The sequence below is a fragment of the Drosophila melanogaster genome, chromosome 3L, assembly GCF_000001215.4.
Source record: "Drosophila melanogaster chromosome 3L".
Lineage (NCBI taxonomy): Eukaryota > Metazoa > Arthropoda > Insecta > Diptera > Drosophilidae > Drosophila > Drosophila melanogaster.
The window spans coordinates 5,114,767-5,130,668 of NT_037436.4; the positions used below are offsets into that span (position 1 = coordinate 5,114,767).

A 15,902-nucleotide genomic window follows, 5' to 3' on the forward strand; every position below is an offset into this window, starting at 1 on the left:
GCACTGAGTGAATGTCATCAACAAATTTTAAGGCATTATTATGCGCACGAGTAATTTGGCTTTTGCAGAAGCCCCGTTGTTGAATCACACTCCGCATGGTGGTCGAAAGAAGGGAACGATTCTACACGATGTAGGAATCTATAGATTATCGTTTGCCAAAAGGCCAATAATCAAAATCAAATGCCCGAACGAAACGCACTTCCGGTTATCCGGCTCGAAGGACCAATTTTTATGTTTATAAATAAAACCGCCAGTGTTACTGTTAATTTTCATTTATTGGTTAAGTTCAGACACTTAATATTAATTATTTCGACACCGATGCGTACGTTTTCTCGCAGATCAAAATTGTGACTGACTTCAGCTTTGGCTGTAATCACGCCATACGATTAGTCTAGCATAAGACGTAAACAAGTTACAGTTAGAAGGGAGTTAGAAGTTTGGAAAAGTACTGGGCAAGCTCGCGGACAATTACAGCGGTGCGATGCTTACATTGATTCCGCTGATAAGCTCCGATGAAGCTGCAGACAAATAAGAATGTAAATAAAGATAAAGGGTGACTTGTTCGCGTATACAGGGTGTCTCGTTCCCAAACATATTTTTATGTTTATAAATAAAACCGCCAGTGTTACTGTTAATTTTCATTTATTGGTTAAGTTCAGACACTTAATATGAATTATTTCGACACCGATGCGTACGTTTTCTCGCAGATCAAAATTGTGACTGACTTCAGCTTTGGCTGTAATCACGCCATACGATTAGTCTAGCATAAGACGTAAACAAGTTACAGTTAGAAGGGAGTTAGAAGTTTGGAAAAGTACTGGGCAAGCTCGCGGACAATTACAGCGGTGCGATGCTTACAGTGATTCCGCTGATAAGCTCCGATGAAGCTGCAGACAAATAAGAATGTAAATAAAGATAAAGGGTGACTTGTTCGCGTATACAGGGTGTCTCGTTCCCAAACATACCGGCCCCCCTGAACGGTTGTTCAGCAGAGAGGCAGTACAGCGATTTTGGCAATTGGGCGTTTGTATAATCCGTGAGCAGTCTTCACTGTAACGACTCGGACCTTGTTGTCGATTCCTGCGTGCACTGCTGTGATGCGGCCAAGAATCCATTTAGAGGGCGGTAGATTGGGCTCCTTGAGTACTACCAGTGTGTCGATCTTCAGATTCTCGGTTTCCAGATGCCACTTTGTCCGCTCATGAAGAGATGTCAGGTATTCCATATGCCACCTTTTCCAAAAGCCTTGAACCATGGCTTGCAGCTGATTCCACCTCTCCAATCGATTGACTTGCATATCCAGACGACAGGGTTCAGGCAATGCAGTATACGGAGATCCAGTCAAAAAATGAGCAGGCGTCAGTGGATCCAAAGAATTATCCCCAGTTGGGCACAGCGGGCGTGAATTCAGGATATCTTCAATTTGGGTCAGGACAGTAGAGAGCTCCTCAAACGTTAAAGCCTTTGATCCAAGTATTCGTTTCATATGGAGTTTAATTGAGCGAACTCCAGCTTCCCACATCCCTCCGAAATGTGGAGCAGACGGGGGTATAAAGTGCCAAGAAATCCCTTCATTGGCAAAGAATCCTGCTAGTTCCTCATCTTTGGCTTGTTGAATGGCCAGACGTCTCATGTCATCCAAAGTTTTCTTGCCTCCATGAAATGTTGTTCCATTATCCGAATACAGGTCAGTAGGCTTCGCTCGGCGGGCAATGAATCGTTGAAAGGCTGCGATGAAAGCCTGTGTAGTTAGCTCACTAACAACCTCGATGTGAAGTGCCTTTGTAGTGAGACACACGAAAATAGAAAACCATGCCTTTCCGATGCGTGGAGTTCTTCCCTTTGATTCCTTGATTGCGATCGGTCCAGCGTAGTCCAGCCCTGTGTGTTGAAAGCAGCGGCTAGCTTGAACTCGAGGAATTGGTAGCTCTCCCATGATCTGGTTGCTTGTGCCCTTTCGTTGAAGAAAACAGGATTTGCATTGGAAGACTGCCTTTCTGACGAGATTGCGGGCTCCCAGAATCCAGTACTGCTGACGAAGATTGGTGAACGTTGCATCAACTCCAGTGTGCAGATAGGAGACATGAAAATGTCGAACCAGGAGTCCAGCTAGTGGTGTATCTTTAGGTATCAGAATCGGGTGCTTGGCGTTATAGTTGAGTGTAGATTGCTCGATTCTCCCACCGACTCGCATTACTCCATAATCATCCAGAAACGGAGAAAACCGGATAAGATGCGATTTAGCGTTAAGCTGGCGTCGATTCTCTAGCTGCTCATATTCTCTGGCAAAGGATTTTTGTTGCACATGTCGAATAAGTCGGCGCTGTGCGTCCAGCAACTCTTCAGACGTAAGGAATGGTGCCGAATTCCTATGATGGGATCGAAGAGTGTGAATAAAGCGATGACAGTAGCTAGATACCCTTATAAGACGCGTCCAGGTTGAGAATTTGTGGATGAGTAACTCGTGTATACTTTCATCAGGAAAGTTATGTAGAGTCGTGGGCTTTATGGCTCGTTCTTCGGTGTTGACATCGAAACTTGAAGATACGCTGAACTTGCTTGTAGAAGGTGGCCACTCAGAGGTGGGTGTGGCCAGCCAAGACGGACCTTTCCACCACAGTCGATGCTCCAGAAGCTTTGACGGATGAAGTCCTCGGGAAGCACAATCTGCAGGATTGTCTTCCGTGCGAACATGGTTCCAGCAGCTACGGGGAAAGTCGCTCAATATCTCAGAAGTTCGGTTGCAGACGTAGGTGTTCCACCGTCGAGGGGGAGCTGAAAGCCAGTGTAGCACAATTTCTGAATCTGTCCAGCAGCTCGTGCTGAAAAGAGGAATTGTTAGTGATGTTTTGACAATAGAAAGCAATCGAGATAGAAGTAACGCAGCGTTTAGCTCCAAACGTGGAATTGATACGGGCTTGATCGGGGCCACCCGTGTTTTGGCGGCAACCAGAGTTACTTGAAAGCTGCATCCAACTGCAACTCGAGCGTAAACTACCGCACCGTAGGCGTGCGAGGATGCGTCGGCGAATCCGTGTAGTTGAACATCTCGAAATGGTGACGCAATATACCGTGGTACTTGGCATTGCGTAAGTGCTGGCAAATCCTCTACTAAGGCTCTCCAGCGCGTACGTAGACTTTCAGGTATGGGGTCGTCCCACTGCAGGACACTTGTCCAGCTTTCTTGGAAGATTAGCTTGAGTAGAACTGTGACCGGCGCTACCAGTCCAAGCGGATCATAAATTCTTGATAGCTGAGACAAGAGTTCTCTTTTCGTCGGAGAAATGGTCGCATCGCATCCCTTTAGGTTGAGATACAGGACGTCCTTCCCAGGGTTCCATTGGATACCAAGAACTTTGACAGGTGAATCCGCAGCTGATTTGTTGAGGAGCTGGATAGGTTCAAAACATCTATCTTCCTCTGGTAATGATTTCAGAAGACGCCAACTATTAGAACTCCATTTGCGTAGCTTGAATTTTCCCTTATCCAAGAGGGCTATAAGCTCGTCCTTGAGAATCATAAGCTCCTCGAATGTGTTGGCGCCTGTCGGGATATCGTCCACATAGGCATCGTGCAGAAGAGCGTGAGCTGCTGCAGGGTATTCATGGCCATGATCGTCGGCAAGTTGCTTTAGAACTCGAACAGCCAGAAATGGTGACGGTGCCAATCCGTAGGTAACCGTCAGCAGGCGAAAATGAAGCAGAGGTTCATTCTCAGTCGTGCGCCAAACAATGCGCTGAAAATTGGTGTGTGGCTTAAAGACTTTAATGCCTCGAAACATCTTTTCGACATCTGCACATAAAACATATTGGTGCTGCCGGAAGCGTAGACAAACGCCAAAAAGATCGCGTTGAATCGGTGGACCAATATGTAGTCTGTCATTGAGCGATACTCCAGAGCTGTCTTTTCCTGATCCATCAAAAACTACACGACATTTGGTAGTCAGACTGTCCAGTTTGATGACAGCGTGGTGCGGCAAATAGAAGCAGGTGTCTGGGGACTCTTCAACCTGAGCCGAGGTCAGTTTTTCCATATGTCCACGTTGCAAGTAGTCGTCCAGGAAAGCTTCGTACTGCTGCTTCAATTCTGGATACCGACGAAATTTGCGTTCCAGCGAGAAGAAGCGATTGATGGCCTGTGGCAAGGTCGAATCAATAGGCGGTGCCTTTTCCTTGAAGGGATACTCGACGACGTACACCCCGTCCGTCGAGCGCTTGTGTGTGGCAGCAAAATGACGCTCTGTGGGATCGCTGGCGTCCAGGAGAGCCTGGTTAGGCTGAATGCTGTCCATCTCCATGAATGAACGAACCATCGTGTCTAGGTCCGCGTGATGAGTAACCGCAGAAGTAGGGTGATCATCGAATGCAGAGTAAGAGCCTGCAAGAATCCAACCAAATACAGTATTGAGAGCGATAGGAAAGTCGTTACCAAAGTGTTTCCGATCTCCTGTGTATAGAGACCAAAGTTGATCCGATCCAACAATCCAATTTTTATGTTTATAAATAAAACCGCCAGTGTTACTGTTAATTTTCATTTATTGGTTAAGTTCAGACACTTAATATTAATTATTTCGACACCGATGCGTACGTTTTCTCGCAGATCAAAATTGTGACTGACTTCAGCTTTGGCTGTAATCACGCCATACGATTAGTCTAGCATAAGACGTAAACAAGTTACAGTTAGAAGGGAGTTAGAAGTTTGGAAAAGTACTGGGCAAGCTCGCGGACAATTACAGCGGTGCGATGCTTACATTGATTCCGCTGATAAGCTCCGATGAAGCTGCAGACAAATAAGAATGTAAATAAAGATAAAGGGTGACTTGTTCGCGTATACAGGGTGTCTCGTTCCCAAACATACCGGCCCCCCTGAACGGTTGTTCAGCAGAGAGGCAGTACAGCGATTTTGGCAATTGGGCGTTTGTATAATCCGTGAGCAGTCTTCACTGTAACGACTCGGACCTTGTTGTCGATTCCTGCGTGCACTGCTGTGATGCGGCCAAGAATCCATTTAGAGGGCGGTAGATTGGGCTCCTTGAGTACTACCAGTGTGTCGATCTTCAGATTCTCGGTTTCCAGATGCCACTTTGTCCGCTCATGAAGAGATGTCAGGTATTCCATATGCCACCTTTTCCAAAAGCCTTGAACCATGGCTTGCAGCTGATTCCACCTCTCCAATCGATTGACTTGCATATCCAGACGACAGGGTTCAGGCAATGCAGTATACGGAGCTCCAGTCAAAAAATGAGCAGGCGTCAGTGGATCCAAAGAATTATCCCCAGTTGGGCACAGCGGGCGTGAATTCAGGATAGCTTCAATTTGGGTCAGGACAGTAGAGAGCTCCTCAAACGTTAAAGCCTTTGATCCAAGTATTCGTTTCATATGGAGTTTAATTGAGCGAACTCCAGCTTCCCACATCCCTCCAAAATGTGGAGCAGACGGGGGTATAAAGTGCCAAGAAATCCCTTCATTGGCAAAGAATCCTGCTAGTTCCTCATCTTTGGCTTGTTGAATGGCCAGACGTCTCATGTCATCCAAAGTTTTCTTGCCTCCATGAAATGTTGTTCCATTATCCGAATACAGGTCAGTAGGCTTCGCTCGGCGGGCAATGAATCGTTGAAAGGCTGCGATGAAAGCCTGTGTAGTTAGCTCACTAACAACCTCGATGTGAAGTGCCTTTGTAGTGAGACACACGAAAATAGAAAACCATGCCTTTCCGATGCGTGGAGTTCTTCCCTTTGATTCCTTGATTGCGATCGGTCCAGCGTAGTCCAGCCCTGTGTGTTGAAAGCAGCGGCTAGCTTGAACTCGAGGAATTGGTAGCTCTCCCATGATCTGGTTGCTTGTGCCCTTTCGTTGAAGAAAACAGGATTTGCATTGGAAGACTGCCTTTCTGACGAGATTGCGGGCTCCCAGAATCCAGTACTGCTGACGAAGATTGGTGAACGTTGCATCAACTCCAGTGTGCAGATAGGAGACATGAAAATGTCGAACCAGGAGTCCAGCTAGTGGTGTATCTTTAGGTATCAGAATCGGGTGCTTGGCGTTATAGTTGAGTGTAGATTGCTCGATTCTCCCACCGACTCGCATTACTCCATAATCATCCAGAAACGGAGAAAACCGGATAAGATGCGATTTAGCGTTAAGCTGGCGTCGATTCTCTAGCTGCTCATATTCTCTGGCAAAGGATTTTTGTTGCACATGTCGAATAAGTCGGCGCTGTGCGTCCAGCAACTCTTCAGACGTAAGGAATGGTGCCGAATTCCTATGATGGGATCGAAGAGTGTGAATAAAGCGATGACAGTAGCTAGATACCCTTATAAGACGCGTCCAGGTTGAGAATTTGTGGATGAGTAACTCGTGTATACTTTCATCAGGAAAGTTATGTAGAGTCGTGGGCTTTATGGCTCGTTCTTCGGTGTTGACATCGAAACTTGAAGATACGCTGAACTTGCTTGTAGAAGGTGGCCACTCAGAGGTGGGTGTGGCCAGCCAAGACGGACCTTTCCACCACAGTCGATGCTCCAGAAGCTTTGACGGATGAAGTCCTCGGGAAGCACAATCTGCAGGATTGTCTTCCGTGCGAACATGGTTCCAGCAGCTACGGGGAAAGTCGCTCAATATCTCAGAAGTTCGGTTGCAGACGTAGGTGTTCCACCGTCGAGGGGGAGCTGAAAGCCAGTGTAGCACAATTTCTGAATCTGTCCAGCAGCTCGTGCTGAAAAGAGGAATTGTTAGTGATGTTTTGACAATAGAAAGCAATCGAGATAGAAGTAACGCAGCGTTTAGCTCCAAACGTGGAATTGATACGGGCTTGATCGGGGCCACCCGTGTTTTGGCGGCAACCAGAGTTACTTGAAAGCTGCATCCAACTGCAACTCGAGCGTAAACTACCGCACCGTAGGCGTGCGAGGATGCGTCGGCGAATCCGTGTAGTTGAACATCTCGAAATGGTGACGCAATATACCGTGGTACTTGGCATTGCGTAAGTGCTGGCAAATCCTCTACTAAGGCTCTCCAGCGCGTACGTAGACTTTCAGGTATGGGGTCGTCCCACTGCAGGACACTTGTCCAGCTTTCTTGGAAGATTAGCTTGAGTAGAACTGTGACCGGCGCTACCAGTCCAAGCGGATCATAAATTCTTGATAGCTGAGACAAGAGTTCTCTTTTCGTCGGAGAAATGGTCGCATCGCATCCCTTTAGGTTGAGATACAGGACGTCCTTCCCAGGGTTCCATTGGATACCAAGAACTTTGACAGGTGAATCCGCAGCTGATTTGTTGAGGAGCTGGATATCAATCAAAGAGAACATAACGTATCTAGAACTTAGCTCAGCACTACAAACATTAAAAGGATGTGCTCCAGGACTAAATAGAATCTCGTATCAAATGATCAAAAATAGCTCCCACACAACAAAAAACCGAATAACGAAACTATTTAATGAAATATTCAATAGCCACATACCTCAAGCCTACAAAACAAGCCTAATCATCCCAATCCTTAAGCCAAACACCGACAAAACGAAAACTTCCTCATACCGACCCATCTCCCTCAACTGCTGTATAGCAAAGATACTTGATAAAATAATTGCGAAAAGACTCTGGTGGCTAGTGACATACAACAACCTAATTAACGACAAACAATTCGGGTTCAAAAAAGGCAAATCGACTTCGGACTGTCTACTCTATGTAGACTATCTCATAACGAAGTCAAAAATGCACACCTCCCTCGTCACTCTTGATTTTTCAAGAGCCTTCGATCGAGTAGGTGTGCACTCCATAATCCAGCAATTGCAGGAATGGAAAACGGGTCCCAAAATAATAAAATACATTAAAAACTTCATGAGCAACAGAAAAATAACTGTCCGCGTCGGTCCGCATACATCAAGCCCGTTACCCCTATTCAACGGAATCCCCCAAGGTTCACCCATATCCGTAATACTTTTCCTCATAGCATTCAACAAATTATCCAACATCATATCCCTACATAAAGAAATTAAATTCAACGCATATGCCGACGACTTCTTCCTTATAATAAATTTCAACAAAAACACAAATACAAATTTCAACTTAGACAATCTATTCGACGATATAGAAAATTGGTGCTCCTACTCAGGGGCATCGCTTTCCCTATCCAAATGTCAACACCTCCACATATGCAGAAAACGTCACTGCACATGCAAGATAAGCTGCAACAACTTCCAAATTCCTAGCGTTACGTCCTTAAAAATTCTAGGAATAACCTTAAACAACAAATACAAATGGAACACACACATAAACCTACTTCTACCCAAACTACACAACAAGCTAAATATAATAAAATGCCTATCTAGTCTTAAATTTAACTGCAACACGCATACACTACTTAATGTCGCAAAAGCAACAATTATAGCCAAACTAGAGTATGGTTTGTTTCTGTACGGCCATGCTCCCAAAAGCATTTTAAACAAAATAAAAACACCGTTTAACTCCGCTATCCGTCTAGCTCTCGGCGCATATCGCTCTACCCCAATAAATAACTTACTTTACGAATCGAATACTCCCCCCTTAGAAATGAAACGAGACCTTCAAATAGCCAAACTATCCCAAAACCTAATCCTCTCCAAAAACACACCAATACATAAGTTCTTAAAGCCTAAAAAAGCTAATAAGAAAAAAACATCAACAATAGACCGAACAATCAAACTTAGCCTAGAACTTAATCTACCCTACAAACCAATAAAACTCCATAAAAACAAACCACCATGGACCCTCCCCAATCTAATAGACACGTCACTTAGAATCCATAAGAAAGAACAAACATCTCCAGACCAATACAGAAAATTATACGAACACACAAAGAATAACCTCAAAACACACAATTTCATATTCACTGACGGTTCAAAAATTAATTACACAATATCATTCGCCATTACAACGGAGACAGACGTCTTGAAATACGGCATACTGCCCCCATATTCATCCGTCCTCACCTCCGAAACAATCGCCATCCTAGAAGCAATAGAACTTACTAAAAACCGAAGAGGCAAATTTATTATCTGCTCCGACTCCCTATCAGCAGTAGATTCAATTCAAAACACAAATAATAACAGCTTTTACCCAAGCAGAATACGATCGCTAATAACGCAACACGCACCTAAAATTAAAATAATGTGGATTCCTGGCCATTCAGGAATAAAAGGAAATGAATTAGCCGATCAAGCTGCAAAATCAGCAAGCAGTATGCCACTTATCCTCACCCCAAACATAAATACCACAGATATAAAAAAACACCTTAAAGCCGACCTTGCGACAAAACAGAAAGAACACATAATAAACTGCAGTCCATGGTACCAATCTATTAACACGAACACCTCACACCCATGCGATTACCTTAAACAATCCCACCCAAATTGGACCAGACTCGACCAAATAAAAATAATACGACTTCGACTAGGACACACAAACATAACCCACCAACACTACCTAAATCCCAATTCAATACCAACTTGCCCGTTTTGCCAAGGTGATATTTCTTTAAACCACATATTTAACTCATGCCCATCCCTCCTACAAACCAAGCAAGATATATTTAACAACACCAACCCTCTAGACCTTCTTAGCAAACCCAATCCAGATAACATACAAAAACTCATACTTTTCCTCAAAAAAACTAAATTATACCACAAAATCTAAAAACAAAACAGGCATTTGTACATAACAAGCCAGCAATTAGTTACCAAATTAGATATTAACTAAATTAAGATATAATAACATTGTAAATAAATATAGCTGTAAGCCCCGTAGCTAATGCTATACTATCTAAGTTAGTCTAGTTTTGTAAACTATTCTATCTATCATAATAATAATAATAATAATTTCTTTTGGCAAATGCTTATGATAAACATGTTGTAAAGTGTCCGAATCGATTAAGTTTCTTGGTTGTGACCCCGCCAACTGCTCGATTTTTCTGACCGTTCAGGCAAACAAACCAATAAACTGCATGAGCTGACCAAAAAAGTTTTGACCCCCGAACCGAAGGGAATTCGCTGGAAATGTTAGTTTGCTCCACTTTCTGCACTTGAAATATAAATTGAAGATACGCACACAAGATGAACAAGTTTGTCTTGCAGCAAAGATGTTTACCGACTGCCAATGCAAAAAAATATCATTTAAAAGGCATCTCCAAATGGAGATACACAAAATGGCAAACGTTTCCCAGGGGCAGTCAAGCGATGTAAAATATTTGTATGGAGAGGTTGGAATGGGGCAGTCATAAATGGACATGGTCTCTTGTTAGTCTTTGACTTTGACAGTTGTTGTTCAAATTGGCGGCAAAAAAAGGGTAGTAAAGCGAAGAAAAGAGTTCAGTTGAGGGCCATTAAACGAGTCATGAACGAGCTGACCATTAGCCGGGGGCATTCTGTAAACTCGGTAATTGACTGGCGCTTAAAGATTGGTCCACCTTTTTTCCATTGTGGGGCGTTACACGTGCGTGCCAGTTTAAAATTTTCCAAAAAAAAAAATAAACTAAGAGCAAAAAATCGAATAACCGCTAGTTAAGTTTGCTTTGTCATAACTAACAGTTTGCATTTGAGTTTTTGTTCGCAGCCTTTGTGGAAATTTTACAAGTCACGCACTGATTTGGCAATTTGCATGCAGCGACCGCTAGATGGCGCCAGCACGTGCTCCGAGTCGGGGGATTCCCCTCTCTATTTTCCACCCCCCTCTACTCTACGCACCCAATCAATACTTGAATTGGTTTCGGTTTACCAAACTTTTTTTTTTGCTTAATTTTGCCCGATTTTTAATTTAAACTTTTTCTATAAAATTCTTTCAATGAGCTTTGAATTAATGGCACCGCCCATCCAACGTATGCGCAATATGCATTTGATATGGAAATGCCAAAGGACTCAGTTCGACTGGCATTTTTGGCAAATTAAATATTTTTCAAATGTGTGTCACTCGATTCGCCCTTCTAATGGCGCAACTTTCCATGCTCGAGTATTAATTTATTGCCAATCTATATGCGAGCACAAATGCATAGGAAGTCGAATTGAAAGTGGGGTAACTTTTCCTGCATTTTGGCATTTCCATTTGCATTGTAAGTCGCTGGAGATTCTTGGGTGGATTTCGGGCTGGAAAAACAGGAGCGCATAGGGGTAAATGCCGAATCACAAAATTGTAGCTCACTCTTTAACATAAAACATGTTCAGTTGAGTCATTAAAAGGTATCTTCTTGGAATTAATAAATATAATAAATATTTAGGAATATAACATTTATTTTTATTGACTCAATTTCCAACGATAGTTTCCTCTTTTAGGGTTTTATAGGACTTGATCCACCCATTAACCCCGCCGCTGTCAATCGGGCATTGAATGCGATAACAGACGCATGAACCCAGATAGCTTCTTGCCAACATGTATGGGAATACCCCTTATCCTACACCTACACCTACAAACAAACTTTTTTATGCTCCATTGTGTTATAAATATTCATAAAGCGCTCCGCCATTTTTCGTTGCGACCGCCGCAACTAAAGCCTTGATTTCTTGCAGTTTGCTGCACCCACATGCACACATATACAATGTTACCAATACCTAGCCAATATGGCTGCAATAGCGCCCTAACCTCCTCCGCCATATTCCAACCCTTTTTTGGGGGGTTTGGGTGCTCCCCCCTCCCCTCACTGCCCATTTAACCGCAAGCCATGCTTCTAATGCCGCGTTGGCATAAATTTAAAGCAGCAGCTGCGGTTTTTCCACTGCTTTTCCTCTCTCGCTTTTCAGTTGTGGGTGGCTGGGCGGTGGGTGGTGCTACTGGGATTTGCTCTCTCTTTTAGCAAAGTGGGCGCGAGAAATAGAGAGAAAGAGTATTACAAAAACTAAACCAGGTAAGGGCTTTAAAACAGAAAAAAAAACCATTTTATACTGCTAATTGATTTTTCAAACACCAAAACCTTCCAAAAACGAGACCAGAAAATTAAACCCCCTTTGCGATGTTGCGGCTGCCACTGCTCTTTTGTTTGGCATTCAATTAACGGGAATTTGCATTTTACCTATGGATACACCATGCCACTATATATTTCGTACACTTCTTGATGTCGCCCAAGTGGGCGTGGCCAGCGCAAAAGCAAAAGATCCCAAGTGCTAAATCAACAAAACAAAAGAACAACGACCGATACAAATTTGTTCGCTGCTGCGCTGCCTTTAATTACAACTTTTAGCATTGATCTTCGGAAGCAATCAACCAAATGCTACTAAACAAATGCGAAAACAAGAAAAATTCCATCAGTCGAGTGTTTGATGGTAAAATAAACACATAAACCCAGATTCTCCACTCTCGTGGGTGGATTATAAACTAAATGATACAATGTAATATTTTTTAAATATTTATAAAAACTAGATAGGAAGAGTAAGAAATTCACTAATTATTCAACCAGTATAGCTTTTGTTTTTAAGCAATGAGTTTGGCATACATGTCGAGCAACCCTCGCTGAGCATGAAAATCACTTACACGTTCATCAATAAACAATGAACTTAACCTCCGAGTTATTTATATGTTTATTATCCGCACTACTGCATAAACCTAGATATCTTAGGCTAGCATTAGTTTTAGTATTATTGCTGTGGCTCAAGATGGTTCCAACTATTTTGTTTTCCAAGAATCTATTGTAGGTGATAAAGAAACTCTGTTCTCTAATTAACTATATATTTAAATATATACATATTTATATATTATATACATAAGAATTATGCTGGTGTTATGTATTACTCCTTACTTTGCTACATTTCCAGCACATTAACTTTTATGCATTTTCCAAGAAACCCTTTTCCAAGAAACCCTTTTCTAGATCCCAAGTATCCAAGTTATGACCAAAAAGGGTGGACTTGCTATCGACGTCACGTAGTATCCAGTGATTATTAAACGATGATATAAAGCGGAAACCCCAGACTTTGTCCCGGCCATCGTTTACACAGATATCTGGATGGCTGTGGCCTAGACTGTTAATGATATCCCGCCCCACCCCCTGGCCACCAAATTCACGATGCATGAGGGCAATAACAATTATTATCGGGCTGAGCGGCGCAGTACATAAAACCCGATGGGTCCCACATGCATACATAAATAATACATGAATGGTCGTAGAGCCCAAGATGACCAGCAATTGCATTTGTGGTTTTTGGGCTGGAGTCGGAGTTTCAAGGTCGCGTTACACACTTAATTTTACATTGGGCCTGCATTGTCTGCGTGGTTTGTTGGACAGAGGGGGGAATCTATATACCTCGATGAGGAGTGACCGAACCAACCGGTTCTGCATTAAAATGATCTTGCTGATCTTCTGGTGCAGCAGCAGCAGCAACTTCTTCTTCATTTTGCCTCAATTTGGCAATATGGACGAAGCAACCACAATATAGCCGGCATGACATTGAATTGTAAATTTCAGACGATAAAAACAAAAAAAAAACGCTTAACGCATAAAGTATACGTATGGCGAAGAAAACGATAAAGCAGAGAGGTAAATAAAATGTAAGCCGACATCCGATGCATGTGCATTTTTTTATATGCGATGCGACTTTGCATTAGAGATGCGATCGTGATACAGTTCAATGCAATTCTATTAAAATTTAAATAAATATATATATTTTTTTTAATATTTAAACGTTTTTTGGTAAGACCCAATAACATTTGTTATACCCACCTGTGAGCACTTAAATTTTCCTTTCGTTTTAGTCACCTGCCCTCTTTCGATAGTCGCAACACGTGCCGAGTGCGATGCAAAAGGTCAGACATATGCAAACAAAGTACACTTTTTGCGCCATGTTTGCTATCTCTGTTCCCCCTTTATCCACTATGTACACCCCCTTTAAGCCGCCCAAGACCATCCCCTTCACACCCCCTTACCATTTGGTCAACTGGTGATGTTGTTGTTGCTACTGCTGCTTCTTCGTTGTAAAAGACATTGACATTTTTTTTTTGCTGACCGTTTGCTCAGTTGCTTTTCTCTGTACTTTGTTGTCGTTGTTTAATGGTTTTTATACATATTTTTTTTTTTTAGCCAGCTATTGTTGTTGGTAGCATCGCATTACGTCACTTTCACTGTAGTTTGCGGCTTAAGGCAGCCTTTCGGCTTTACGTTGTTGTTGTTGTTGTTGTTGTGTTGTTGTTGGCACTGTTTGCACTTGTTTTTGGTACAAACAAGCAAATTGCAATAAAAATGCTCGAAATTTATGGTCCACTGGCATACATACATTTTGTTTGGTATGATTTATCCGAGACTTTTGTTCGCCTTGCTTTCCGGCGGCACAATTTATGCCCGTTTACATGGTAAACTTTTGCTGTTTTTCCCAGTAGTTACCCGTTCATGCTTTTTGGTTCAAGTTCATCAGTTGGCCACCGAATTCGCAACTGGGATCAGGTTTTATGGTTATCGTCTTGATAGATGCGACGTTAAGTTCGCCAAGTTAGACTCGTATATCAGCAACTAGTTGGTAAACACTCATCACAAAGTTGATTTGAAAATATTTAACGCTGTAAGTTTGTTCATTGCGCATACGCCGTGTTAACATGTGGGTGTACCTACCACATTACGCATTCGCACCGTTTGCTCATAGAGCTGGGGCTTTGATAGATAAGAATCGGGCTGAAACAATGTCATTAGTCCAGTTAACGTGGCCTGACTAAACAAGCTAATTTCCCAGTTACCAAATGTCGGCAATTTTCGGTCAGTTATTTTGAATGAATCCAATCATCCGAGCATTAAACAATGTGGCCTCTGCAAAGTTTAGCTTTATTTTCATGTTTAGGAGCTCTTCAAGTGCACAGTGTGAGTTATTTAAATAAACCATAATTTTAATACATAAAGTACTACTTCTTAAGCAGATCAGACTGCGGCTTGAGCACTTTTATGTCAAATCTTTTGTACCAGATGATATGTTCGCGGAGTATGACATTGTCGACTATGAGAAAATCAATGTGAATCTCACAGTTCAAGTGCCCTTTCCTGGCAAGCTTCTCATCCACATTTTCGTAAGGAAGCTGTCAGATCAAGTTGGTGGTTCGAACTACTTCGATCTGATTCGCATGACGAACAAGGATCTCTGCAAGCTCCTCGATTCACTTCGCAATATTACAGTGGAGGAAATTCCGGGCGAAAGCCTTTTGCCCTCGACTTTTGTTGTCTCATGTCCTTTGGTTCCAGGCTTCTATTTTGTTGAGAATGGCGTTATTGATTCCAAACTGGTTCCTTTCCGCATTCCCGATGGCAGATACATGGTACTTTTTGAGCTGATACAAGTCTACGAGGAAGTTATGAAGCTGATTTCATGCAGAATCAAGTTTTCCATTAAGACACCACCTGGATACACGGAACCATCGCTGTTTAAAAATAGCGAGGAAAATAAAGCGACTGAGAAGCCAGTAGAGAAAACCGAAGAAGCAAGTACAGAGGTTACTCAGTCGAAAGAGGATAGTTCGGAAGTATCAAACGATTACGAATAATGTAATTTTTGTAACTTAAATTTTTTCAAATATATTATACATGGAGCCTCTCCCTTTTTTGCTAAATTTTTTCACCCAAAAAAACAATTTTTACACATTTTCTGCAAAATAGTACCATCTATCACCGAGTTTCGGGTGCGTAATAAAATTTATTATCTCCCACTAAAAATTCGCCGGGATTGAGACATATCGCACATGTTACAGCCACGCCCATAAATGTTAATTAAAAAACCCAGGGGCATGGGAAATATATCAAACATGAATTTAAACCGCGCGAGACAAGCCGACGACAAAGACTAACTCAAAGATATCCATTCAATCCAATCTTTTAATTTGTTGTCATGGTAAACTTTGTTTGTGATATCCATTCGACACGTATTTGTTTTTGTGGAGTACAAACTGTGGAATGTTTTTTTGAGCTGCGTTGA

General features: G+C 42.5%; 1 protein-coding gene across 1 annotated transcript, besides 3 other annotated features; it reads left to right on the forward strand.

Annotated features, from left to right (window-relative positions):
• Positions 1 to 601: 601 nt before the first annotated feature.
• Positions 602 to 4,483: a mobile genetic element.
• Positions 4,484 to 4,493: 10 nt separating this feature from the next.
• Positions 4,494 to 7,290: a mobile genetic element.
• Positions 7,291 to 7,297: 7 nt separating this feature from the next.
• Positions 7,298 to 9,845: a mobile genetic element.
• Positions 9,846 to 14,732: 4,887 nt separating this feature from the next.
• On the forward strand, positions 14,733 to 15,474 carry CG4597 (uncharacterized protein; the record flags this gene model as incomplete). The annotated part of the gene is made up of 2 exons (NM_139695.2): positions 14,733 to 14,800; positions 14,857 to 15,474. Exons 1-2 carry the CDS (start codon positions 14,741 to 14,743, stop codon positions 15,472 to 15,474), a joined length of 678 nt encoding a protein of 225 aa, NP_647952.2. The 5' UTR covers positions 14,733 to 14,740.
• Positions 15,475 to 15,902: the final 428 nt, after the last annotated feature.